The sequence below is a fragment of the Struthio camelus genome, chromosome 3 (genome assembly GCF_040807025.1).
Source record: "Struthio camelus isolate bStrCam1 chromosome 3, bStrCam1.hap1, whole genome shotgun sequence".
Classification (NCBI taxonomy): domain Eukaryota; kingdom Metazoa; phylum Chordata; class Aves; order Struthioniformes; family Struthionidae; genus Struthio; species Struthio camelus.
Genome location: NC_090944.1, coordinates 45,731,758 through 45,747,572, shown reverse-complemented (window position 1 = coordinate 45,747,572; position 15,815 = coordinate 45,731,758). Strand labels below are relative to the sequence as shown.

Genomic DNA, 15,815 nt, shown 5'->3' with positions numbered 1-15,815 from the left:
GTGTACAAGTATCTGAAGGGGGAGTGTCAAGAGGATGAGGCCAGCCTCTTCTCCGTGGTGCCCAGCAACAGGACAAGAGGCAATGGGCACAAACTGAACCACAGGCAGTTCCATCTGAACCTGAGAAAAAACTTCTTCACTGTGAGGGTGACAGAGCATTGGACCAGGTTGCCCAGAGAGGTGGTGGAGTCTCCTTCCCTGGAGATATTCAAAAGCCGTCTGGATGTGATCCTGGGCAATATGCTCTAGGTGACCTTACTTGATCAGGGGGGTTGGACTAGATGATCTCCAGAGGTCCCTTCCAACCTAAACGATTCTGTGATTCTCTGATAAGCTTGCAGACTGGTTCTAAAGCGATGAACTAACTGCAGTCAGAAGAAACAGCATTTGCTACCTATCTGTTTATAGAATAAACCCTCAATCACTTACTTCTAGTGTTGCTTTAGGTTAACTTTTTTCTTCTCATCACAACAGCTTATTGCTGTGCTCTTTAAGTAGCCACAAGACCCCATGTTTATTGATTAAAAAAACTCATAAGAAACTCCCAGGGTGTCTCCCCACCTGATGAAGCCTTATCTAGCCAATAGAACCAGATGGAGGCATAGGCCCCAACCAGCCTATTCAAATCGCATTCAATTTATTTTGACCTAGAACTGGAATGTTTGGCACTATAATAATAGACCCAGAACCTCCATTAACATATCTCTACTCCCTTGGCAGTAGCATGCTGTGAGTCTCTACAATTACTAATTGCCTGAAATCACTAACAACAAGGTTTTTATCATATAAACACTTGAAGTATTTTATGGATTTTTGGAAGTAAACGTTCAGAAATTTTTTAAAAGCCACATTATATCTGCCTCTATTCACTCAGCTTCAAAGAATTCCCGCTATTTCATCCCACCAAAAGCTGTCAGGACATTAAGCAACTTTTGTAAGCATAGCCAATTCTTCACCAAGAATCTTGTTTTGGATGTTGACTTCACCAAATACCATAACAACCTGGGGCCAACCCTGTCTTTGCATCCACATTTCCCCCGCTAGGCATTTCACTTGAACACAAAACTTGCCTCCAGGAGTTTTCAGCAACTCAATTTCATTACAAATATTTTGTTTAAGTAAACACTTTTATTCTCAAGGAATGACTACTACAAAAGAAATCCTAATGTCTCTTGGACGCTAGGTACAGCCATCTCCTGGCCGATAAACAAGAACTTCTGAATTCCTTTACTGGACTATAAGCGAATGATTCATTTACTGAGAATGAAGTGTCCCTTGAAACACATGCAGCCATTTACACCATAGTCACCAGGTCTGCAGAATAATATGCAGGGATTACAGTGGATCAGATACTGGAAATAAGCATTACTGCTGCAAGACAAGCTAGCATTATCATGAAATGCATCAACAGCAAGCCTGTAAGCAATCATGTTTTAGTCAGTAAGACCCTGCTAGAGCACTGCATCCAGTTTTGGTGGTCAACATTCTTCAATTATAGCAATCAGTTGGAGTCCAGAGAAGACTAATTACTAAGAAAAAGCTTCAAACCGTAAGAATAATCCAGCACAGGGACAGTATGTGTATGGAGGTTATGGAATCTCCATCACTGAAGGACAAGAACAGCCTATGTTAGTTATTTGTCCCAGAATGTACCTCTGTGCTTCACAGAGATCTAATTTTGTAAGGCAGACAAAAAGTAGAGGAAAACAAGTATGGAAGTGATAAATAAAATCATTTTTAAAGTATCCAGCTGATTGCAAATGATGTGGCTAAGTTCTGACATAAGGATGTTATTTTCTTGCTATAACTGTGGTTTCATACGCACTTAAGTCACTTGTTTTTTGATGCGTTTTAAATTTTCCACAGGGGAAATATTTGATGCAACTCCCCCAGTGCCGATTGGATTCAATACAAATGTTATTTCTTCTCTTGATTTTATTTTTCTTCTGTCATTTTCCAATTTGCAAGAAAATATTCTGGATAGATTGAACAGATGTTAATTACCTTTTATGACCTTCTTCCTATCCATTTTTCACACTTTTTTTTTTTTAAATCTGGTTTGGAAGAAAAAATCCTACCAATTTTATCTGTGCTCATGGCTGCATCAGAATAAAAAGAGGATTTTTTACAAAACAAGCTCATATAGAATAGGGTAAACAAAGAATTAAACTTGAACTTACATGTGTGTACTTATTTCACTCTTTCTAGTCCAAGGCGGAAGTCTCATTATAGCTATGAAAAAGGAGTGAGGAGGAAAAATATTGAAGCTGCTTACTTCTCATCTACTACTGAGTGCACGCAGGAGTACATCTCTAATCACCTACATAATTCAGAATTACCTTAAAGGAAACGATCTGAAATTGATTTTGTTTTATCCTACATATACATGTGACATGCAGTTCTTATTGAGCTTCGTTTTATCAAACGCCCATCTGGAAAAGAGGTAATTACTGGCTACACAGGAGTAAAGTAGAAAGGACTTAGGGACTAAAGCATTCCACAGACCGAGTGACAGTCAACCCACTGTTGACAAAGGCAGCAAATATCACTTCAGAACATGTTAGGAAAGACACATAGAAACCTTAATGAGAACTATTTTGTTCTAATTGGCCTTGTATGGAGCACCATGGTGAACTTTGGGTATTACATCTCTGTAAGCATGGACAGACAAAAAAAGGAGAGCAGTGAGAATGAAGGTTTATTAACCAAACAGTCAAAAGGAGGAGAAAAAAAAAGAAAAAAGAAAAACACATATGAGTGAAAGCCCCTGCATTGGTTGACAAGTTATTTATCCAGAAGACAGGAAACCTATGTTCCTCCTGTTCATTCTGTTTTAGTGCAAAGGATCCAAACCGTGACAAATGAATCACAAGAGCAGAAATGAAATTCACTCCAAAGCATTTCAGAAGAACAATTCCTGACAAAACTGCTTCTGCTGCATCTCTGCAGAGACCAGCTGTGATAGCCTGGGCAACTCTCTTGGAAGGTAGTTCAGAATTCCTTCAGAAAGGACAGAACTGAGTTAAAGTCTCTTCTGCCCTGAGAAAGCACTCATTTCCAATGGGAGACACCACAATGACATCCTCCAGGAACAGGGAGAATCCTTCAAATAAAAATTCCTATTCAATTCATATTTCCAAATAATTGCAAGTGAACTAAAACCACATTATTCAAGAATTTCCTACTGAAAAGTAAAAAGTCACCTACACTACATTTTCACATTAAAGATGATTTATAATAGTTTGCTGTTAGTTGCAAGTGAACTAAAATCACATTATTCAAGTATTTCCTACTGAAAAGTAAAAAAGTCATCTACACTAAACTTTCATGTTAAAAGATGATTTATAATAGTTTGCTGTTAGCTGAAAACTTAGATGGCAATCTAATCAGCCATCCAAAAATTAGGCATCTAATTTTAGTGGTTACCTAGGCTCCCTTGCTGGCAAGTAGAAAGAGATGCTATGAAGGAGAAACTCAGCCAGTTGTGTGATGGGTAGCATAAATTTCCTGCTATCAGTTGCTACGGGCCTTAGGGGAAGCCTGCACTACTCGTTTACACCAGATCCAGCTTTTAAGGAGTGCATTCAACAAGATGAAGCCTACATACATAATACTTAGACTAAAGCTTCCCTTATTAGAGGACAAATAGATTTTAATTTGAAGTTTGGGTTTGTTTTCTATTACCTATGCAAATCTGAGCCCAAAATCTGTAAAAGTGTCTAGAGCTGGACCAAAAACGTTCAGTCTCCCCAAAACGTTACGCAGAAAGATCTGACAAGCCAATCTCACTTCTGTTGGATTCTTAGAGCTCTAAGCAAGGACTGATATTCTATCGAGTTCTCAGGATAGCAACCTTTGATCCTTTCAAATAGTGAAAGTGAGACTTTCCTGAGAGTCTCACTGTAGCTAGATTTTTGGAGGGGCGGTAAGTACACACTAGACTCTCCCTTCCAGCAGAGACCAGATAAGTATTAAAAATAAATCTCTAGTGAGGTAGATTACTATATAGAAGGCACTTCTGGATCAATAAGACCTCAAGCTATAAATGCTGGGGGGAAAGCAGAGAGAACGTTCAAGAGAAATATCATATATGATTGCCTTGTTCTATATTCTTCCCAGAGTCTCCATCTTTGGCCACAGTGGGCTAGAAAGATCTTTGGAATTGCCTCAAGAGATTGCTCTTCCTTGTGAACCACTACTTTTGCTATTCTTGTTTGCCAGTCTTAACTTCTGTCTACTTCTTTCTCCATTGTTACCTATTCTCGGTTTTTTTCTTCCCATTTCTTTACCTGCTGTCATCTTATCCCTACTTCTGACCCGTTTTTTCTTTATTCATTCCAAACACATGACACATGCTAAAAATACAAGAGATATTGATCTTTATATGGTGCAATTTTATTTCACACTTCAGATAGAGCAACAAGGCACATGTACTCACACTTCAGGATCATTGTTTCAAATCCACCTGCAGACTTAAAGATAAATGCATGGCGATTTTATTCTGATAGTATTTTCTTCAAAAGACCAAAATAATAATGTACTTTCCTTTAAAAATATATATATTTGCACACTACCTAGGCTACAAACACTCAGCAGCAAGGAAGCAGGCTATGAATCACCTGTTTTACACCTTTGCTCTACAGAAGAAACATCTCCAGATGGCAAGAATATGGAACAGCAAACATTCCCTACCTTTTCAGTAACAAAATTCCACAGGCGGGAGTACGCAAGCCCTGCAAAATGCTGACAATCAAACACGGCAGGGGCTGGGGGAGGAACGGACATGTATTTGGGGAAGGGACAAGAAATAAAGCAAGAATATGCCATCCACTGTGCGAGATCTGAGGGAGGGAACAGAAAAAAAAAATGTTCAAGAGTATTATTTCTCTTCCCTTACCCAAAACACTCTCCACAAACATTTCAGAGAGTTTACACATTTGCAAAAAGGAGTATTTTACACATTTGCAAAAAGGAGTATTATAGAGCAACACCTTTCTAAGTATTCAGTTCATGCAAAACATACTAATAGAAGAATGATCAATTGTAAAGGGATGCTGGAAAGTCAGAATCAGCCTATTTCAGGTGTTGAGACAACATCTAGAGGACCAAATATAGTACCCAAAGTTATAGCTTCTGTGGAAAAGAAGCTTCAAATACTGACTTGTTTACATACGATTTCTCAATTAAACTTATTCAGATAAAATCCCTCCTACCATGTCAAAAATTCATCTGATCAAAAATTAAGATTTATTTATAAAAATAAATCTGCTGGACTTTTTGCTCTTTAGGCTTCCAGCTGTGTTTTTATTATAGCATTATCCTACATCCTATATTCTTCCTAAGGATTGGCTAGGCTCAGGGTTTAAACAGCTTTTTTGGCAAAAATGATTACGTTTTAATGATAGGTTTATTCTAAAAGCAAAATTTTTCTCTTTCCTACCTCTCTGGACAGTCTTCAGTAACAATCTAGATAGCAACACTCATCTGTGTAGTACTACTATTGAAAACTAATATACTAAATTCTTCATAATATAATATTAGCTGATGTTTAGACCTTGACCTCTGTAAGTGCTTAAAAACGAAATATCAATTTGTTTCTGAATAAGTATTTGATAAGCACAGACTGCCATCTAGTGATTTTGATTACCTACGAAATTGAAAATAACCTCTTCTAGCAGAGGAAAACATGAATTCCTTCATGTTTTACATCAACACGTAGCAGTAACCTCATATTACAACACTTGTATCTCCTATTACTGTGTTCATGGTAAATGGAAATGGGGGATGGAGAAGAAGAGCCAGCATGTAATCTTCCCTAAACAGGTAAGATCCCTGGGGCACCTTGCCCATCAATTCTGTCTGGAGTTCCTTCTTTCTTGTGTAGACTCTACCCCTTATATAAAATAAGTACTGCATCCTCAGCTTACTTTATATCCAAGCCACCTTTGATAGCCAGCCACACTCCTCTTGAAATTTGTGACTGATTTCATTATTAGAAAAGAAAGAAATCAAAAGTTACTTGTGTCATCTCAGCTGTCTAAAAAAGTTTAACTTTCGTTATGCGGGTGACTCCTAGATCCACCTTTTAAATTTAGACTTCTCTTCCCAACTTGTATTTCAGATATTGCCATCATTTCCTTACAGGTACCTCCTCAGCAGCATAATTACATAAGAACTCTTATCTTAATTACTCTGCCTGTCATGCCTTTTCTCTCAATCACCTTCAACATCAATTCAATTCTCAGCTAGACCTAAACCTTGGAATGTGCAAGAGAAACACAAATCTTAGGAAGGCCTTTCCATAATAGATTTGTAAGACAAACTTGGTTTTTAAGTAGGAACACAGTAAGAAACTTCTCAAATTTCTCCTTCTCTTCCAGCCAACACAACACTTTGTCTGGCAAATACAGTCTTTGCAATGCTCTAAACGAATGTGAAGATATAGTTCTCCTGTCCTGTCAGTCTGATCTCATCAGTTTATGTACCTATCCATCTTGTTTTTCAGTCATATGAAATATGAGCCCTCCTTATTTTTTTCCTCATCAAATCTATTATCTGATTCACTACCAAGAGGCCAACACCATTTCTGATCAAAATGCAATACTAGCTTTCATTGGCCCTTGTTGAATTTTCACATAAGTACTTTGACAATTTCTCATGTTCTCTCTTATGCTTTAAAGGAGTTTTCAAATATTCCCAAAGTCACATCTTATTATCCTCAAAAAAAATTCTAACTAAAAATTTTGCTGTTTACCAAAAAATCTGATTCTAGTTATGCTGCTGATATGCTACAACTGTAGCTTATCATATTGACAATTATAGTTTAAATATTTCTTCGCACTTCCTCAACAGTATCCATCTCAAAGCTCTCTAAAGCAGAGGCCTTCACTGAGTCTTGGAACAGTACTGGCACTTTTTAATACAACCACAATAAAATGCCATTACAAAGATGAAATCATGACATTTCCTTTATTCCAATGGTGTAAGACCTTCTTGCATCAAAAAAAACCAACAAAATACTCTCACAGCAGAAATATACACAAAGTTTATTCTTTTTTTTTCCTTGTAAACTAGAGTTATTCACTAAAAATCAGAAAAGTTGCTTATGATGCTCCTGTTGCTTATTTCCCAAATGAAGTCTTCTATTGCTCATTTTCAGAGTAACCAAATGCTGTTTCAGAGACCTCATTTTGAGGAAGACTAATAAACAGAGTTAACATACTACACCAGAGCCAAGAGGTCTAACTAAACTCCAGCATGCAAAACAAGATCATTACTAGTAAAAGTCCTGTAGCCTATCCAAACTATTTTAATATTAATGTGTAAGCCACAGAGGGAAAAACAACCTCCTAACAACTGAGAAACAAGAATACCAAATAAAGTTATGTTTCTAAAACTTCTTAAAAGTAAGTCTTCTTCCTCCCCTACTTTTTGGTCCTGTTTTCTTGTGACCTCTAAGGTGACAGTAATTCACCTCCTCCAGATGAGGGTACCGAAATACATCTAATTACTGGCTGCAGGTGGTCCCAGTCACTTTTGTGCCCTGAAGAAACTAAGCTATTGTTACCTAACGCTTCATAACCTTTTTCTTCTGTGTAATAGCTTAAGGGGAAAGACAGCAAATTCCAGACTAAAAACCACCATGTTAGCGTATCTTCCACCAATTTCCAAAACCTTGCCAACTGCTATGTATTACCAAGCGTGTAGTACATGAAACACTGACTTTTTTTAGCATTCCAATTATTTTCTGCAACAAAATCGGTAGTTCAAGAAACCACAAGTGGATAACCAAAGGAGAAACATTAATTTGAAGAACAGGGATGTACAAAAAATCCTCCAGATATGTCAGACATCATTGACTAGGTGATTAGACTCTATCCATCAAGAACTGTGAATATGACACTTGCATTTTCTTTCAGATTGAATGCTGCTACACCAACAAAGCTTCTTCTTCTCATCACCTTTCTTAGAAACCTTGATACTCAGCTACAGGAGGATGTCCACGAAAAGCAGTGAAGCTAAACTTCTTCTAAATCAGGCACAATATAAAGATGAATTTATATCACAGACCAGAAACTATCAAACACTCTTGCAAGTTTTTATTTTTTTTTCTTCTACTGAGCTCACCTCAACTATCTAAGGTCTGAGACGATTAAGTTCTATCACATTTTTCATATAAATTTGCAAATCTGTTTGTTTTCTAAACTAATGGAGAGAGAAAAAAAGACTACTTCTATTATTACGATTACTTTGAGGAAAATGCTGTAATATTTTTCTGGATCCCTTCACATAAGTCCCTCAAAGAAGTAAATCAATCACATTCTAGTTGAAGCACAAGCATAGTTATATCATTTCTACACTGGCTTTTCTAAGGCATATTAGAAAACAGTATACTTAAGGATCTAAATCCATTTTAACGTAACTTTTGCTGGCCCTTAGCAGAAAGAATCAACAACAATACAAGGTCATGCTTTTTAAGAGGCTTAAATTTAATGGGAGTAATTAAATGGGCACACACTGTTAAGTATCTGGTCCTATCACACACAAAAACCTGAAGTTATACTGATAAAGACAGTTGAAGAAATAGAAAAGACTCAAGAAATGATGTCAACAAGTTCAATGACTTTGAAAACTTACATAAACAGTAACAGATAATCAAAACATTTTCCATTTTCAAGGACAGAAAGGAAAACAAAAGACCTTTTACAAGATTTCTCTTCCACAGATTCTTGTCCCACAAACCATATGGAGGAAAAAAAGCGGAAAGATTCTTATTTGAAAGCAATGTTTGATTAAAAAGCTAACTTACCATATTTGTCTCGCAAACCAACTGTACACCTGAAGACTCCGCCAAAGGCTACATCTTCTCCAAATATTACTGAAAAATAAGAAGAGTAAAGAGGGCTAAGGTGACCCCAATGCAATTTATTTTTAATCACATTGTTTCAAAGGGTTTTTTTTAATATACTAGACACAGTAAACGCAAGTAGCACCTAACATGATTCATTTGACTTCAAGATTTAGCTAGATCTCTAAGTGGTTCCAGTGCACAACTTAACTATAACAAAAGGAGAACTAAACTTAATAAAGAATCAATACAGCAACACAACTATTTGCCAAAATAAAATTAATTTAGCCATGGCTTCATCAAACCACCTATTTACTTTTCTCTGTACCATCACAACTTCTAACTAAAAGCAATTTAAGAAACAATTATATTCAGTCACTAAAGAGTCATTGATGCTGTGTGTTCTACTTTGGTAAGCATTTGCACTCTTCATATGCAAATTTCAGTGAATCTAGTCCTTTGAAAAACATTGCATTGAAGCGTTCTTCAAAAATATAATCTAACATGAAACATATTAATCCAACATGAATATTTCAAACTTTCTCTACACTTACCTGCCAAATTCCCCAAGAGTGACCTCAGAGAAAGTGAAGTACATCTCCAGATAATCTTTCTACTAATTCATTTGTATAATTAATTTGTTTGCATTTTCTGATACTTAAAATCTTCCTAAGGCCTTTCCATTACCATATGGCTAGTTACTTTTGAGCCAACTGGCATAAAAAACATCCCCTTTCATGCTGCCATCAGCGAACTTCCATGGACTTACTCATTCTTTTCAGCCACTGAATATATTTTCCTGGACGGAATCTCAATTCTCATCAACACAAGCATGATGTTTTCCATTATTTAAACAAGAGTTGCTCAATTCCCATATGACTAAAAACATATGAAGGACATGCTTTCTGTTGCAAAAACTACTAATGAATTCAGTAAGTAGGCTCCGGATTCACAAATCTGGACTTTAGAACTCTTAACACAGTCTTGCAAAGCACTTTGCACAGATCCAGCCCTGCAAAGCTAAGGAGCAAGACTGGAACCTAAGATCACCTAGAATGCTGAAGATGACATGAATTTAGGTTCCCACTGGACTAATGTTCTGCTTACTTTCATATAGCTAATTCTACAGAAATGGTACTAGAATACTCTTCTTGGCTCTACTTCACCTTTAGTTGCTTAAGTCTGTTTTAATAAAGCTGATTGTAACACAGCTCTATAGCTTGAGATGGAATACATACAGGCATAGAACCGGATACACAACATGAAATTTATCCTAACAGATTAGACAATTAGTGAGACTTCAAATTCAGCAGTGATTTAAGCAGTACCAAAAGAGTTATGCTAAAAGGAAAAGAAAAAAAATTACACAAAATCATACAGCTTTTGCAGCTGTGTTCATGCCATTATACATCTCTTTCAGATATCTAGCATCATCACACCTTTTCTTACAACAGAAGCAATAGACCTCCTGTTATGCATAAGAATTAAGAGTAAAATAAAAGAAAACAATTTTGTGCAAAAGAAAGAGGTTAGGATAACATTGCAGTTTGATTAAAGAGAGTTACATTTCATTTTTAACTAGCTACTTCAAAGTTATAGGTTATCCAGACTGCAAGAGACCATAACATTTAACATTGCCTATATGCAGCAATGAACTGAAATCAGGAAAGCTGGAAAGGAATTTTGGAGGGCAAGGAAGGAGAGAAGGAGGGAGAACGGGTAGAAGGAGAGGGAGTCTTAAAAAAAAAAAAAAAACCACCACCCATTTTTTTTTAAGCGTCCAGATTTGAAGGACTTAAAATGAGGATTTAAAATGAGGGATCCAGGCTGCCTATAAGTACAGTTCACATCAACAATACCCAGAAGTATGTTAAGAAACCTATGTTTCTGTCCCAACTTACAAGTGAAACACACTCAGTTGACACAGGAGGTAATAATAGCTTAGATCACATAATCCATTAATAATTTGTTAATACTTAAAGTGTTTTATTAAGATTTAAAATGTATAAATTAAAGTTTTGTTTGAGGCTCAGTAAAACTGCATAATTAATTAAAATGTTTAAAGGACCACAGAAAATGCTTTTAATATTGTACACAAATAGGCAAAATAGATCACCATTTTTACACAGCAAGATGCTTATCAATGATAGTATACCTGCAGTTGGATCTTTGGCTAAAGCGTTATCCAAGGCACTCGTTATTGACTGGAAGAGATTCATCTTCTGAGTTTGCCCTGCATGAAAGGGATTATTTAGCTATTTCATTCATTTCAAAAGTCAAAATACATTATAAAACATCAGAGCAAAATAGATTACTAAAAACTTAGCTAGGAGCCATAACAAGCCCCCTTTTAGGAGTACCTCAATGACTCATTTGCTGAGTAACTTTAAGCTATGCTATAGAGTACAATATATTCTGCAGTTCCAAGGACTACAATTCTGCTGTCCAGCGCTCAGACTTTTTTGAAAAACTATGCTCATGGCTACAGCAAACACAGCCTGCTCTCTGAACTGCAGTTCAAATCGGGCAGAAGTATCAAACCTACATTCCAAATAACAAGGAAACACGCTGGATGCTGAACAGCTATATTTACAAAGGGCGAAGTAAATGCACTAGTCTGCTATAGTAAGAAAACCTTCAAAAACAAAAAAGACTCCCTGTGTTCCCTTCTTCACCTCCAGTACTGCAAGGACAGAAAATGGGCCTGAAATCAAAGATGGAAGAAAGCAATAGCTCAGTTACCACTGTTGTGACCAGCTGGAATTCTGCAAGCAAATAAAATAGTGCCTTATGAGAAATCACCTGGCTGAAATTTGGTAGCAATTCTTTAACTAACAAAAACTGTGTCCAGATCATGATTGAGAGTGGCTACACTAAGAGAATATTACCTACCAGCCTACACAGCTTGTCAAAAAAAAAGTATTTATTGAGGTGAAAATCCCAGACAAATGTGAGAGCAGGATTTGGAAACCAGACAACAGAACAACATTCTCTCTCCAGTAGCTAAAGCATCTCTCAACAACCATTCAGCTTGCCTCCCTCTTAAACTGTTAATTAACGTTAGCATATTTTGTTGCCACCCCAGAGCTGGGTAGCTGAATTCCATCATTCAGAAGCTTCACTTGTTATACTTTTCATGACCTTTTAAGAAGAGGATGCTATAAATGGAACTGCTATAGGAGCTTTTCAAATCATACGAAAGCTACAATATAACCAACGTTTACAAATTCAATGGAGGGGAAGCAGAACAGCAGTTGTTTCTTTTTTCTCAATCATCCACATAAGTATTTAGGCTATCTTTTCAACAAAATACAATCCTTTCAGTATTTGATATAAATAAATGCCTCTTACTCCAGCAACTGCCAGAAACTCTTAATATTGACCATTCTGACCTGCTGCCCTCATTTATAATAGAAAGGTTCCTGTATCAGCCCCTGCAGGAAAAGAAAAACTATTTGCACCTTTTAGATTTGAATTGTGGAGTTGGGGATGCAATGTCTTAACAGTATCAAGATCAATACTGACTTTACTGTATTTTTCTTCCACCGTTTTTCAGACAATTTCAAAGCACATTTTAAATCAAAGGGAACTAATTTTCTATTAATAAATAGTAACAAAATCAGGCCTGTTCCACAAGGGCTTCTTCACTATAATTGCAAGCAGAGATCTGCAGCATGCAGGCTTTACTCTGCTACATCCTGAATGCCTGTACTTCCAGCAGCCTATATTTTAAGGACTAATGGAACTTGCTCAGAGCTGTCTTTGACTTCATTATCAAGTAAGAGCACCAAGGTATTCCACTGAATAATTTCCTTCCAGAAGACAGAGGTTCGTGTGAGAGAAAGAGCTACTCTACAGAAAGAGGGCTTCTTCCAGAAGAACTCATCACTACTCACTTACACAGAAACATCTCAGAAATAAAGTCAAAACACTAAATTTCATTCTCAGTCACTCATTTTCAGCTCATCTGTGTTTACCCCAAATCTGGTAATCTCAGACTTTTACTAGACAGCAGCCTTTATTAATCACAGGCCTACTACGAGGTTTGTGGTTTAAGGGTGTGATAAAGAGAGATGAGTGTAAGGCACTGAGTAAGTTCCTCCTAAACCGTGTACCACTGCGGGATTTCGAGGGCAGGCCCCGCTAGGGCGGGGGGGGGGGGGGGGGGGTGGAAGGGCCTGCACAAGTCGGAGCAGATCGGCCACTATGGTGCGGCTGCCCAAAACACTTCGCCCAACCACTCCGAGCTCTAGCAGGAGGCGCGGGGATGGCGCCTCGCGGGACCGCGGCATCGGGCGCTCCTGAGAGGAGCCGCGGTGAACGTTTCCACACGCCCTGGAAGTTTCTGCGACTCCCACGACGCGTCCGGTCGCTGCCTCAAGGAGCGCCGCGCCCACCCCGCGGGTGGGGCCGGGCGGCCGTTCCCGCCGGGGAAGCCGTGCGGTCCCCGCCGCTTTAGGCCCCGAACCGGGAGGTTGGGGGGAGGGGGGAGCGGGCGGATGTGCGCCACGGCCGCAGGCACCGGACACCGCCGGCGGACCCGGCAACGGAGCGACGGGCAATCCGGCCCCCGCGGGGAAGACCCCGGCCCAGCTCTCACCGTACGCGCTGGGCGGCGGGTCCGGCTGGAAAGCGAAATGGGCCGCGGGTCGGCGGGGCGCGGCCGACGGCGGAGGTGGTGACAGCAGCCGCCCCCAGAGCCCGCCCCGGCGGCGCGCCACCGCCACCGCCACCCCGCGCAGCCCCAGCGCCGCCGCCATCGCCGCCGCTGTCAGGGCCGCCGCGCGCTCAAAGGAGGCGGGGACCCAGCCCGGCCTCCTTATTGGCCAGCAGGGGGAGGAGGACGGGCCAATCCGAAGCCCTGCTGTTGTGGGTGGGGATGGGGGGGAGGGAGGAAAGGCATGAAGCGTTTATTGCGCGTGCGCCGAAAGTGGAGCCGCAGGGGAACAGACTCCGAGCGGCGGCGGGACGAGGGGTGGGGCTACATGCTCGGCAGGGAGGGCGTGGCGGGGGGCGGGGAGAGGCGTGGGGCCGTGGCTGCGGCCGTTGCCGGCCGGCCGGGCTGTCGCGCGCGCGTTATGAGTTGTAACGGCCGCCGCTGCGGCCGTTGGGGCCGGCGGGAGCGCGGGGCAGGCTGCTCGGAGCGGCGCTGTGGTTGGGCCGCGCCAGTGCCCCTTCCTCGCTGGCACAGCTAGTAACGGTGTATCGGCCACTGGGCACCTCAGGAAGCCCCAAAGTGGGGCATACCTCTGCCTGGCTATCTCCCAGCCATGGCTGAAGCAAAAGTCTTCCCCTCTCCTCCTAAACATTTGTCTTTTCTTTCCTTGGGACTTTCATGTTGCCGTCCCAACATCTAGAAGCCACTGAACAAATATCTGAACTCCACAAATTCTACCACATAAGGTTTCCAGGCAGGTGGAAAAGAACTGATGGAGATGCCTGCAAATACCTATTCGTCATGTCTCTCTTTCACGCCCTTCTCAGCCATGCCTGCAACCTCTCTGAGTCTGGCTCATTTTTAATTCATTGTCTTCTCCAAGATTTGCCTCTTTTTCCAAAGCCTCTTTGTCTTACTTTCATTAAATTTTATTTTTAATAATTGAAATTAATGTATTTTTTTCCTAGCCACATATTTTCCTTGCAACATATTAATCTCACTAATATTCTCTGCTTACCAAAGTGATGGTTTGTGTTCACTTTCCAAACGCTTCCCTCACCCACATTAGGCTTCTCACACCACTTTCACAGGTTTCTGCAGCTGCTGTTCTTCTAAATCCAACCTTGCCACGTTTCAGTTGTATCCGCATCCATTGTTTTTCTTCTACCAATGCTTCACATCTTGCCCGCTTACATGCTTCTCCCTCAACCCCTTTCATGCAACCTTCAACACCTGCTACAAGACCATTTGAGTTGTTCTTTGCCTGTATTGTGTTATCTTTAAGACTTACTTTTCTCTACCCAAATTATCTTGAGTTCAAATTGCTTGTTATTGTTTTCCCATCACCAAACATCTCTATTTGTCTATAGGGATGTACTTTGCCTTCCCTTAGGCTCTTAACTCTTTAAAGCAGGGAAAAAGGAGTTATCACGCTAGGTTGCATTTTTAGCTTGCTCCAACTCCAAAGCTTTGCATCAGAGGAAAAGAGTAGAAACTAGAATGATGTAAATGTGTCATAATGTCTTTCTAGCGAGAGGGTTCTTTGTATAACTCCTCACAAACAGTGCTTTATTTTAAACACTAAAGTATGGGATTTAATATCTGATCTAAAATATATGTCACTATTTGTTTATTCTTTTTTTCTAAGTTACAACCTTTTACTGAATATTGATGTTAATGATCTCAGGATTGTACCATTGCAGACTATTATTTCATTTTGCATTGTATGAAAAAATATTTCTTTATTTTAATTTCTTTATTGTTGGGATTTATACAAGGTAATAGTTAATCTTATTCCTAATTGAGGAGATCAGTTGCTTGCCCTTTAACGTGGCCTTTATGCTTAGAGACCACTGTCAAAGTGCTTGAATGCATGGAGCCAAATAAGTTCTTACCTGATATCCGAGTGTATCCCATGGAGGGATAATAGCTAATGAAGATCTAAGAAATCTTGCTAAGCATTTTAATAAACAATAGAAAAAAAAATCCCTCCAATGAAAGATGAGTAAATGTCAGGTGTTGGGCCTGTTCCACGCTCTTCGGGGAGGCAAAACTCTCAATAGTAGTTTACTTTAATATTTGAAGAGTTTAGTACATGGCAAATATCATAACCATCAAATAATAAATAACCACTTATTTGTATGACTAATAACAAGAAAGGACAACAAGTAACAAATATCCATGTTTATTTTTTTCAAATAATTGCCTGTATGTCTTTCAGTGAGCAGCGTATTCTAGTAGAAGGAATTTCGCTATATTTACACACCGTTGTGGCCAGATCTTCAAGACTGACAAATAGAGAACAGATAA

At 39.4% G+C, this 15,815-nt stretch overlaps 1 protein-coding gene across 5 annotated transcripts in view; it reads right to left on the bottom strand.

Annotated features, from left to right (window-relative positions):
* BCKDHB (branched chain keto acid dehydrogenase E1 subunit beta) overlaps positions 1–13,639 on the bottom strand; it is a 143,026-nt gene extending 129,387 nt beyond the window's left edge. For 3 of the 5 annotated variants that reach the window (XR_011140119.1, XR_011140120.1, XM_068937629.1), the window contains exons 1-3: positions 13,449–13,615; positions 11,004–11,081; positions 8,810–8,878 (exon numbers count right to left, since the gene is read on the bottom strand). Coding sequence is in view for 2 of the 5 variants with exons in the window: in XM_068937629.1 (XP_068793730.1) it covers positions 8,810–8,878; positions 11,004–11,081; positions 13,449–13,608 (307 nt within the window). In the remaining 3 variants the exon portion in view is untranslated. Of the gene's footprint in view, positions 1–8,809; positions 8,879–11,003; positions 11,082–13,448 lie in introns of all 5 variants that reach the window. The other 2 variants (XR_011140118.1, XM_068937628.1) reach the window with 2 other exon arrangements.
* Positions 13,640–15,815: the final 2,176 nt, after the last annotated feature.